The 12399-nt window shown below is 38.2% G+C and overlaps 1 protein-coding gene across 1 annotated transcript; it reads right to left on the bottom strand.

Moving 5' to 3' along the window:
* Positions 1–304: 304 nt before the first annotated feature.
* parn (poly(A)-specific ribonuclease (deadenylation nuclease)) lies at positions 305–10234 on the bottom strand. The gene is made up of 26 exons (XM_042485802.1): positions 10157–10234; positions 9830–9907; positions 9652–9731; positions 9489–9556; positions 8130–8211; positions 7614–7674; positions 6558–6726; positions 6265–6327; positions 6125–6163; positions 6001–6043; positions 5832–5912; positions 5658–5714; positions 5322–5399; positions 5177–5220; positions 5041–5083; positions 4669–4744; positions 4472–4582; positions 4305–4374; positions 4147–4202; positions 3202–3288; positions 3038–3112; positions 2781–2952; positions 2521–2648; positions 1977–2043; positions 1697–1887; positions 305–1291 (listed from the first exon to the last, which is right to left on the bottom strand). Exons 1-26 carry the CDS (start codon positions 10173–10175, stop codon positions 1245–1247), a joined length of 2085 nt encoding a protein of 694 aa, XP_042341736.1. The 5' UTR covers positions 10176–10234; the 3' UTR covers positions 305–1244.
* Positions 10235–12399: the final 2165 nt, after the last annotated feature.

Below are 12399 nucleotides of genomic sequence, written 5' to 3'. Positions count from 1 at the left end.
AAACAACATAGCGGGCTCTGTGGAAGAGAACCTGCTCCGTATGTGGATATAAACAGCTCATTCTAAGGTAATGAAAACACAATTCTTATTTTCAGATCTAAAGAAAACACTTATATTTCATTTGTGCAAATATATCCCCCTAAATCTGACACACTGGACCTTTAACAGGACCTGTAAATACTGTAAGGGCATTTGATGCGCAGGTCTTAATATTTTTGTCTGTAACATTTGTGTTCTAAAGTGACATGTACTGTGCAATTACTGACGTTTGGTGAGCTTGAGAACAGGGAAGACAAGACACAAATACTAAGAAACATTCTTTAATTTTTTCCCCTGTTCCAAGGAAATATTTAAGTATTTTTAAACTATCTCATACAAAAATGTATACGTCTTCTTAACGTTTACACCTTTTGCATTAGAACATACTTTGACATTGTTGCAGGTTGACACAGTTACAAAACATTAAACACAAAAAAGGTAAAGAAATCAATTCTGTACAAAAAGAAAACAAGCACCTCTCATGAAGGATCAAAATGCCACCAATAATAAACATCACATTATCATTGATAAGCTTATATATGTTTGATAAAACTGGGGAAGTTGACAGAACTTATACATTAATTTAAAATGGGAAAAATATTTGACTGCATTAAAATACTAAATCAGCCAGACATTGTAAACTACAGGACCTGTCTGGTGGTATTTTATCTCTCACAAATTATTAAACAGATTCACAGGGATACAAAGACCGGAGAAAATGAACATCTCCCTCACATGCACAAACTCGCACACAACTCACACTCACAAAATATAAGACTAATTGGAGGTGATGGTGTCCTTAAAAATGATGAATGGTTTCAAAGTGACAGCATGGCTGTGGTGGCAGATTCCAGTCTTAACAACACATCAGAAAATAAATGAACATTTCTGGAGTTTAGCTTTTAAGATTCTAGTGAAGAGTGTGTCTGTGTGTTTACCCGGAAGAGTTGCCTGCTCCTCTGATATAAGATCAAAATATGGCAGCTGTCGTTATGGCTTGTGTTCTCTCTTTCAATAGTCAAGTCAAATAGCTTGGCTGGTAGCTTTGGACACGGTATCCACAGCTGTTGAGTGAACGCATGAATTTAGGGCGAGCACCACTCCCAGTGAAGTACGACCCTACAGGAGAGCGTCCCTAGTGCTTAAAGAAGAGACTGAGCAGGAGCTCATTGTGGGACAGTGGCCTCTCCACCCCTCACCTCTCGCTACCAAACTTCTGGGACCTCAAACAGTGATGTTGTGGATTCAGCACCTGCAAGAGAGAGGGACAGACATGCAAAGATAAGAGCAAGAACCACACCTTAGCTATCACACTGAAATCTCATTGGGTACATTTTAGTGTTTGAACTCTAAGCTTTTTGGATAAGTTGGCCTACTCAGAAAGGGTTTCCGCTACCAGGGTTTCATTGACAAAATTTCCAAACTTTTCCATGACTTTTCAAGGACCCAAAATAAAATGTAATAACTATTCATAGCACATATAACAAAGCTGTATTGTAAACTGAGAACCAAAGTGACTTGCTGCCACACCAGAACCACCTGAAGTTACAAGGAGCATTTCATGTACAATTTCTCAGACATCGACCCTGTTATTTACCATTTGAACGGTGCTGAGCTGATTCAAAGTGCTATCAAGCTCTCGCACTGACAAACACACCTTCAGACTTCTTTTTCTTGTTCTTTTGACTTTTCCTCCCCCGGACTGTCGGGGCTTGTTGCCAGGTGACCGTCCCCTCAGCATCATTGCCTTCAGGACTCTGCTTCTCATCATCATCATCATCATCATCATCATCATCACAATCATCGTCATCAGGAAGTGGACTTGACCCTGCTGAATCTGATGCATCTCTGCAGGGAACAGCGACCGTTGAGAGACTTACATCACAGCAAACAGAATAACAGTGACAGCATAAATGACAATCTCCGTTTTTACTTACGCTGTCTTCAACCATCCTTCTGAGGTCTTGCTCTCGATAGCTTCTGCATTTGCCTGTCCACTTTTGTCTAGTAAACAAAATGACAACCAGTGCATTAGAGCTTGAATTAGACTTCTTAGTACAGCTTTATACTTTAACTAAATTAGGACGGATACATTTGATGTCTACCACCAAGCATAAGAAGGCTTGGGCTGGCAAAGAAACTTTAAAACCAACACATATGGTTTTATATAAATATAAAAAACAATTCTGGAAGAAAACTATAAATATTACGATGATTTAAGATGCATGACTACATCAGAGTAGAGCTACAAATGACCCCATCAAATGTATTGAATGGATGACATTGTAACTATTGTTCCTGTTTAATGATGCACAATTCTTACCTACGAGAAAAAGATATGTGCATATTTTTAAATACTTTTTCTAGTTTTCTCTCTGCTTCCTCACTTGAAATGCTTTACTTTACATGGGAAAAAAAAAACACTTAATGTTACAACACACTGCAGCAGGAGAGCACCTCTGCATGCATGCGTTTACACACCATCAGTTTTCATCTTCTTGCTGCCTGTGCTATCCGGGTATGAGTAGTGACTCCAGCCGTCAGTAGCTGGAGCGTCTCTGCCCCCCTGCTCTCCATGAACAGGACTGATGCTGCGTTTCCTCAAACCCCTTGGACAAAAATAAAAAATACATGCATCACTATAATTAGATGCAGTGCGTACCTGCAGAAAACTCTCAAACTGAGACGTAACTATATTGAATGTCAAGTTAAAAATGCAGTGTGTGTTAGCTCAGGTGTACCTGGGATATCCAAAACCAGCAGAAGCAGAGGTGTAGTGAGGTTTCACCCAGTCGTCCTCTCCCCAAGATTTGGGCGTCTGGCCGAGCTTCTCCTTGTCCTGCTGCTTACCCTGGATGTACTCTGCATATGTCTGGATCCTGTAACTCTCTGCATAGCGGCTGGTGTTCATAGCTGCATGAGCAGACAAAGACATTATAATGTAGCATCAAAATGATTTTGTCCTGTCTGGTGTATTCAGTGAGGATCTGAAACTCACCTATCTGCACCTGGTCTGTCTGACTTAGGGACACAAATGCTGACGTGTCGTCTATCCATGAAACCTGGATGTTTCCTGAGTGGACAGAGGAGGTAGAAAGTGAGTGATAAACAATGGGTCATACCTATGTGGAGGCAAAATTATCAGGCAAGATCACATCTTACCAAAGGCACTAAAGAGCTGGTAGAGGTCACTCGTCTTCCATTCTTTTGGGAAGGTGACATACAGGACATGGTCTCTTTTAGGTTGCACTGAGAGAAAAGAGGGAAAAACAGCAACAGGTGAGGTGAAGGAGTAGTGACAGTTTTTAATTTAAAGCTAAGGTTAACAAGTGGCTGGTTGATAAATTCAAGCACATGGCAGGGACAGAAACACAGTTACGTTGATTGTATATTAGGCCTGTGATTTTGTTTTGGTGTTGTCCTGTCCCTTAGGGGTCAAAAATCATTTGATGCAGCTTAAAAAAAAAAAAAAAGGTTCCCTGTGGAGCTCTCTTCTAAACAAACCAATTTGTGTTTACGTTTTATAATTTACATTTACATTAGTCATTAGTTGATTTGATCATTTAAAACAACTTTATATCAGGATTTAGTGGCATTTAGCAGTAAGATAGCAGAGCTGAAACCTCGCCCGCATGCCAAGTGTGTACAAATACTACAGTAGCAGACGCAAATTGCCCCTTCTAGAGGCAATATATGTTTTGTCCATTTTTGGTTACTGTAGAACACGGTGGACTCAATGGAAGAGGAGCCGCTGTATGTAGATCAAAACTGCTCTTTTTAAGGTAACAAATACATGACTCTTAGTTTTAGGTGATAGTTGTGAATATTACTTTCTATTTCTGCTCAAAAATCCCCCTAAATGCTATGCACTGGACCTTTAATGTGCATTAACGCCACCAACTGTCATTCAGCTCAACAGCACAGATGCGGCAGCAAGAATGCATATCGTGTGCACAACACAAACAAGACAGACCTTGCAAAAACACTGCACCATGGTGCTACTAGTGTTCAAAAACTCCACAGGGTACCTTAAAATTTGCGGAAAAACTTCTTAGTATGTAGTTAATGCATCAGTTCTGACATATAGGCATCCGTCATCTTACTCACAATCTGGTCCTGTGATGTTGAGGTAGGGAATGTCTATTATCCTCATCAGGAAAAGCCTTGAGAATAAGAGAATAAGCATTACATATTAAAAACCCCAAACCTTTATAGCAGTTAATAAAAGGAGCAGCAAATACAATACATTTAAGTCCATCTCTTACTTGTTGAAGAAAGGCTCAATTAGTTTGGAGCGAGCAGAGATGTACGCTTTGGGTGGAGTCAAAAAAGAGCCTGTAATGAGAGTGTTGAGCAGACCAAGTCAGACCACATGTATTTAGAGTTTTTATTTTACATTTGCACACAGTATCGGTTTGATTGTGTGTATTACCCAGGTAGTTGGCCATGGAGATGAAACAGAGGCCAGTGATGTAGGCGTCGTACCCCGCCTCGTGGAGCTGTTCCTGGGCTGTGTCATAACTGTGGAAGCCCTCTGCCGTTTCTGAAAGGAACGGTGAAAAGAACAAAAGAAAGTGTTGGCAGGATTTTTTAAAAGTGGTTCAGGAAAATGTTAGTGTATATACTTACCAACTTGTGGTGACTTGAAGGGGCTTTCCTTCAGCTGTTTCTCCAACTCTGCCAGAGAGGTGTTTGTTATCATCTCCTGAAACACAAAGGTAAAATAAAACTCATCTGCTTTAGATTTTCGTAATAGATCTCAGGAGACACAAAATCTTTAACAGTATTCTGGGGGTACTTTAGAGCTACTTGTTTGCTTGGTGCTCTGATCAGTGATGCAACTTGACCAAAGATTCTGCCGCTGCTTTTGGGGTTATCTTATCAAAAAGCCCTAACCAGTTTCCACCTTAAAATGGTTGAGTACCTTTGCATTTTAACTATAACAATGTCCAAATCAGTTAACCTGTAAAGTTTTTTTTTTTTAAACTGAAGATCATTTACCTTAAAAGGTTGAGTTGAAGCCATCAACTTTGTGTCCAGAAGTCTGCAAGTGGATGGATGATCAATAACATGTTGAATAATGAGCAGAAAAGCATCTTTTGTATAAACAAATTTAGCAAAGTAAAGTAATAAATACCTTGGGAAGACACACATTGTGACCTCTTTAAAGTCTTGCAGATCCTGAAGAAAAGAGCATTGACAGAAATAATTCATACATCACATTACTTACTAGCAATAAACTACAATTTCATGAAGCTCAAAATACTCATGTTAGGTATTACCTCTGGCAGAGGGCAGTAGAATTGGTGGATGGTGTGCATCACATCCAACAGCATGTTGTGGCCGACCACAAGTTTACCCTGTGTGACAGATGAAACGGGTTAACGGTACAAGTCAGATTTTTCAAAGCCAAATTATTATAACATAAAAACATGAATTAGCATCAGAGGGGTGCAATGTTAATGCAGGCATGTCCAGTAATGAAGCAATGAAACCTGCGTAATGCAGTCCAACTGCTAATTAACTGATTTGAAGTATAATTCTAAGGATTATAATGACATTTAACATTTGAAACTTCGAGAAGATTTACAGTTTGAACTAAATTTAAGGAAACTCACAGATTTAGAGATGGCGTGGATAACCCTGGAGAAGCCAACAGCATCATTTAACTCCTCCTGTTTAGGGCAAGAATATTAGAGTAAAAAAACATAGCATCCTTATAGGGAAACGTTGCTGATTTTCAACCATTTTTTTTAAATGAATGTCCATCTTGATCTGATTTTGAAACTCACCTGCTCTCTCTCTTGTTTCTGCTGCTCCCTCTTCTTCCTCTCCTCTTCATCTACTTTGCTGACCTGGATGTAGCGCTCCTTCTGCACACGCAGAGAACTTGTATCAATATTGAACATGTTTCACAGAAAAACAAAGGGCAAAATTGGTTGACATAAAATGTGTTTGTACCTTCTCTGTTTCCACAGTTTCCACATGAAGCCCCTTGGGAAACCTGCGAAAACAAGACAAATGTTAATCTTCTTCAATCCAACACAAAAGAACAACAGCAGCAAATGTGTTGCAGGACACTTACTTCCAGTTCAGTGTCTGGTATATTAGCTTTCTCTGAAACCTGGTGAGGAAATATAAGTAGAGATTTAGGAAAAAAAAAAAAAATCAAAAAGTACATGATAAATACACATTCTGTGTATTTTGAGAGAGGCGGAAGCTTACCCAGTACATGGCTCCAAGTCCAAAGTCTTATCTGAGTTAGTGAAGAGGGCCTCAACTTTCTCTCTGTGGGGAAACAAAAATGATCAAAACATATAAGGGCACACACTTATGATACCGTCTCCTTCCAGTTTGCACAGAAAACAAGGCTGCCGCCACCATACACAGTCCTAATACACAGCCCTGTCACAACCCACAACTCTTCATACCATCACGGTCTGAAACAAGACCCACAGTACTGCCTTTAGTTTACATGCTTTACACAAAAAGTACTCCTCATGTACTGTAGCACTCACATCACCCTGTTGATGAAGTCTTTATGTTCGTCAGGTACGTGTGCAGGTCCTTTGGAGGAGGATGGGGAGACGTAGGATGGCGTCCCTACACCGTTGGCGTGTTGATTTCTCCTCTCCTCCGTCTGTTCCCTCAGCTGGGCTTCCTCCTCTTGATTTAGGTAAGGGATTCCTTCAAAAACAGTCTCTATGTTATGTCCATGTATTGACCTGAAGATATATGGCAACTCTACACATTCACTGACCTAGATAACTGTTTCATAGTTAATTGCATTAAGTTAGTCCATCACATTAAACTTTGTCATATTTTAAGTCCTCGCTCTGACAAACTACTGAAGATTACAGCAAGACAAGAAAAAAAAATGTTGAGCAGCAGTTAAAGCAATCTGCATTTTTTTATAACACAAACATTACCAGCATAAGGAAAAGGTTGAGAGCGACCCGCAACCGTTTCAGCTCTTGCAGGTTCTGCTAAACCTGCATAACCTTTATGTGTACTGTTATGTGGAGGGGTATATGCAAGCAACATCATAACCCTCTACCTACAGCAGACACTGCCATGTTGAAAATAAAGACTGCCAAAGTGTAAAAGTCACATACGTTTCTATAAAGACTAGCCTAATAATCAGACTAAATCACCATTTCATGGGCAGCAATTCAGAAGTCTGGACCCAAGCGAACAAAGACCCACTATCACGAGTCTGAGGGAAGAGCGAGCGGCCCGGAGCCAGCTGTTCGAGTATGACAGGTGATGACAGCTTTCCTAAACCCAACACTGAGGGTGAGGGACTCTTCACAAGTTTGAGATTCTGGTGCCAAAATGAATCTGTACTGAATTAAAGATGTTTTTTGTACAAAAACAAGTAAAAGTTCAAGTGTTTAATATTATCCTAAGAACATATTCATGCACTGCCTAAATTAACTACAGCATGTAATTAATCAAAGGATATACTAAATAACTGACCATTCACAACAGACTTTCCATAGGTTGAAGTTTGATATGTGGTGCTATGCTATACATCATAAGACAAAAAGTATATTTCACTGTAGTGTACTCACCATGGCAGAACACCTTGTTGAAGTCAAATCCCTGACTAGCCAGGAAGTCAATACTCGAACTCTGAAATTACAAAGATGTTCTTGCATTTTCACAACTTTCAAACAAAAAGCCAACAGACGCATCAACTTTTTACACATGCACAGGTATTTTGAGGAACAATCATCTTTAAACCATCTCATTTCCTGACTGATTGTCAACACTGAAAATGAAATTTCTGTAAATCTTGCCCCTGGACAGAATTTTACAAAGATCTGTTTTCAGAAACTTAAGACACAGACTGTGTGTGTGTGTGTGTGTGTGTGTATATATTGTATATATATATATATATATATATATATATATATATATATATAGAGTGTGTGTGTGTGTGTGTGTGTGTGTGTGTGTGTGTGTGTGTGGGTGTGTGTGTGTGTGTGTGTGTGTGTGAGAATAAGGTCTTGTCGCCACTAAAAACTCATTTTTCCTCAGTCCACACTGAAGCAATCCGATGACCCCAAGAAGCAACACTGACTTACTTGACAGATGAATTTTACGTCTGGTGATGTCCTGTTGAACGGTTTCGGGAATATGTAAAAATTAAAAGGCTTTGTGATATACCTGAAGAGAGGGGAAAGCAAGAAAGGAGGATTAGTGAAATCACTGCAGCCGCAGGGAATTTATTTTATATAACCTGCTTGCAAGTCATACAAAAGCTAGATCACTTCTGTTAGTTGACAAATGTTTTTGCATCCGACAAAGTTATGCAGGAAGTCTATACAAGCTGTTGCATGTTTGGAACATTTTAAAATGAAATTAAAATATATGTTGTTTCCCATCAAGACATAAATAGGCTGGATTAACCTGATTACTACCTGGCCCTAGTTTATTGTGGGGTACTTGATTAAACCCACAATTTAAGTATAAATCTGGACAAACAATAGCGCAAGGCTAGAGTTTGATGAGGACGGGGCCTCAAATTCTGCTAATAACACAGAGCCCTCCTTTAGGCCTTTAATATGTCAGTTGTGTAATGTGATTGAGTATTGAATGTTTTTATTTAATTAATTAAAATTAGTTACTCCAGGGCTGTTGTATTGCCTATCTGGTAATTCAGCCCTGCTTAAGTCAGGGCATAGTACTTAAAACTAGCACTTTTGATTTGTCAGTGTGAAAGCACATTTATTTTGTCCAGATGCTGAGTCCAAAAACTGTCTCCCAAAGAAATCACAAAAAGTTAGATTCCCTCTGTCCCTGACAATGAACTAAAAATGTCTCAAATGTTACCTTCTTTATATAATAAAGACACCACCTTCATGTGATTACACTCATACTGTACCTGCATCATTTGCCATTTTGATTGTATCCACTAATGTTGTTTATTTGTGTTATGCTTTATTTGTACATGTTTAACTGTACTATATGTATTTTTGCCACAGCGCTGCATTTTTTTAAGCATTGTACATGCTGTAATATTTTATATTTCAGGGTGCCTATTTACATCAGGCAAAGGGACTTCTGGTGAAAACTAGCTCATCAGCTGAGTCTGGTGCATTTTCATTTGTCTAAAAGTGGATTAATGTACATCCCTTCTTAAAAAAAATAAATGAATAAATATGAGCAATGAAGGTGTTGGGAGTCCTTTGGGGGATGATGCGAAAAAGGAAGTCAGGTGAAGAAAGGTTGGCCATTTGTATGTGTATCTACAGCAGCTTCTGTTATTAGTTAAAAAAAGGTGCAGGTATAAAGAGTTTTTCTTCTTCCTGCTTCTGTTTGTTCATGGAATGTGTGTTAGTATTATGAGAAAAAAAGTTGTTTTTGTTACCGTTTTGGAAATTACAAACTGAAATCAGCACATAAACCAAAGATGAATATGTATTTGTTTCTCAGATACTCACTTTGACTTTGTCTGGTCGTACTTGAATGTGCATAATCCAAACTGGAACAGCAGAAAGTCCATGGAGTGCTGGTGGACACAGAGATTAAATGAGACAAACAGGAAAGTGGGCTATGGAGGGAAAGCATGGTGCACTGGTGCAGTAATCCATCTATTCTGCTGACCTTTTTTAGCTTCGTGTATCGCTCCTCAGGTGTGTCCAGTCCGTTGGTGAGTGCACTGACATTAGGACCATCGCTTATCCCTAAAAAAAACCCCCAAAAAAACACGTAACGCCTGCCACAATAAACTCGCAACGTTTATTATTTCAACATCAATTCCTGTTAAAACCCTCAACGTTACCTGAAAATTCTCCGTCGATGGCAAGGAAGTCAGCCTCCTCTATTGCGCTGTACACCGTGTTTAAACTGTCTTTATAATCTGAAGAAGAAAGGTAAAGTGTGTTAACATCAGCGTTAGCGTGATGAGAGACGCGTGCTAGCCAGCGGAGGAGCACATAAACCCGCAGCCCTGCAGCTACCTAGCTAGCTACATAGCAACACCAAAAGCAGAGGAACCGGAGAGGCTAGTCCGTTTTAAATACATCTCAGGTCTCTGCTCTGTTGGGCGTTATTAAGATGCTCACAGCGAGATAAAAATAAAGTGAGTAAAATGTAGCTGGCTACTTACTCTGGCGTGTCACCTCCATCCCTGCACAATGACTGAACCCGGCTGACAGCTAACGTTAGCTAGCATACGTCAACTGGCTTTTAACCGTTTTACAAACACTTCCGGTGCCAAAAGACACGAGTGTTTTTGTACAAGCTTTGGCGTTTTAATTGAGATATTTTATATTTATTATTAAAAGTAGCATCCCTTAAAACAAGTATATTAGGTTATTTATTATATTACGCGTTGACTGCGATGTTTGAGAGAGAGAAAGCTGATTTTGAGGTATGTTTTACTTCTCTTCCTTTTGTTGTACTTGATATTTTTGGTTGAAAGTTTGGGTCTAAGTTGCCAAAAATTTATATAAAACCACTCATTCAACTACGCTCACAGAAAAGTTCACCTACAGTAAGAACATGAAAATAAATAAGAAATAAAAAATATACCTTTTCCCGTTTAAATACTGGTTCATATCAATTAATGTCATAAAAGTCATCAAATTATGGAGAACAAACATTTGTGGAAAAAACTGTATTCCTCCTTTCAGTGGCGAAGGAAGTATTTAGGTCCTTTAATCAGGTAAAAGTACTAATATCACAGTGTGAAAATACTCTGTTACAAGTTAAAGTCCTGCATTGTAAAAGTGACTCAAGTAAAAGTAAGTTTATTTGGGAAATTGTACGTTAAGTATTAAAAGTACAAAGTCTGAAAGCAGAAAATCTAAAATAAATAAACAAATAAAAACACCCCCCCTCCAAAAAAAAAACCCCATAAAAATTATTCATTCTTTATCAAAATAGTTGCCAGTTAATTTTCTTTCAATAAACTCATTGATTAATCAACTAATTGTTTCAGCTGTACTTATATAAACTGTTTGGAAGTTTCATTTATAACACAGTATCATTTTTTATAGGCTTCTTCCTGCGTTTTTTCATGCAAAAACCTTAATCCACAAAATAACCAGTGACTAAAGCTTTCAGATAAATGTAGTGAATTAAAAAGCACAATATATCCATCTGAAATGCAATAGAGTAAAAGTGTAAAGTGGCATGAGAAGAAAAGACTCAAGTAAAGTATATGTAGCTCAAATTTGTTCTTAAGCACAGTTGTTATGTTGTAAATGAACGTACTTTTAAAAAAAATGTATTTGTTTTTTACTTGTCTCAGTTGTCTTATGATTTATTGTACTTGGCTGCTGCAAGTTTCCTTTGGACATCAGTGGTAGATGAAGCGGTCTACCGAGATAGGCTATACAGCAAAACTATATCAAAAAATCCATTTACAAACTCTCACACAGCACATGCAGTATAAACCAAGTCTTATTTATCCAGTTGTTTGTTAAGTACTTCCCAAACACATTAACTTTCACTAAAACTGTACAAGCTGATAAAAAAACAGAAATGAAAGCAAAGTGTACCTATACTCTTATCAAAGCCAGATGCTAAATGATTTTTGTGTGGGTTTTTTTCCTCTTTCTTTTCTCTTCGTTTTTTTTTTTTTGCAAAAATGCAGGTTTGGGATGTACAGAAGATTTACAAATGGTCATTTTGTGGGTGAAGTATTCCCCTACGTAAAAGTAGAATTGCCACAAATACTTCATTGCAACTAAAAGGTAGTTATCAAAAATAAAAGTAATTATTGTGCAAATGTCTCCTTAAATTGTTGGAATATTACAGCATAGTATATTATTCTGCTTTTATCACTGTCAAATATGCCTACATGTTAGAGTATTTTAATGTTGTAGTTTGTCAATGTGGAGACAACTTAAGATACTTTGTATACTACTAGCTAGTTTTATGGGCTAGCAGGCTGTAGCACGGCATCTTATCATAAGCACCATGCTTTTTATGTAAAAAAAAAAAAAAGTAGCTCTTAACTATAAGTGTGAAATAAATGCCGTGGAGTAAGAAGTGCAATATTAACCTTTAAAATGTAGTGGAGTCTATACAGTTATTAGTAGAAGTATCAAGTATAAAATAGAAATAGTACACCAAAACTGTACCCTACAGTACTCAAGTAAATCTGTTTCGTTAAAGTCTATCCAAACTCACTCTGTCTAAGTGTTACGTGCTCTTGTTTTGTGTCATACTTTAATAGCTACATCAAGGCTGAGCAAAACTGAGGAAACATGATGTTTTTAAATGCAAATGTACTGTGACCTCATGCAGGGACAAGAGCTTAAATTTTTAGTCACAAGGGGTAATCTAGAGAAAGAAGGCTACATCAAGAGACCCAGCACATTGATCCTTATACTTCCCATATAC

This window comes from Plectropomus leopardus, chromosome 4 (assembly GCF_008729295.1).
Source record: "Plectropomus leopardus isolate mb chromosome 4, YSFRI_Pleo_2.0, whole genome shotgun sequence".
NCBI lineage: Eukaryota > Metazoa > Chordata > Actinopteri > Perciformes > Serranidae > Plectropomus > Plectropomus leopardus.
This window is presented reverse-complemented; position numbering and strand designations above follow the sequence as displayed.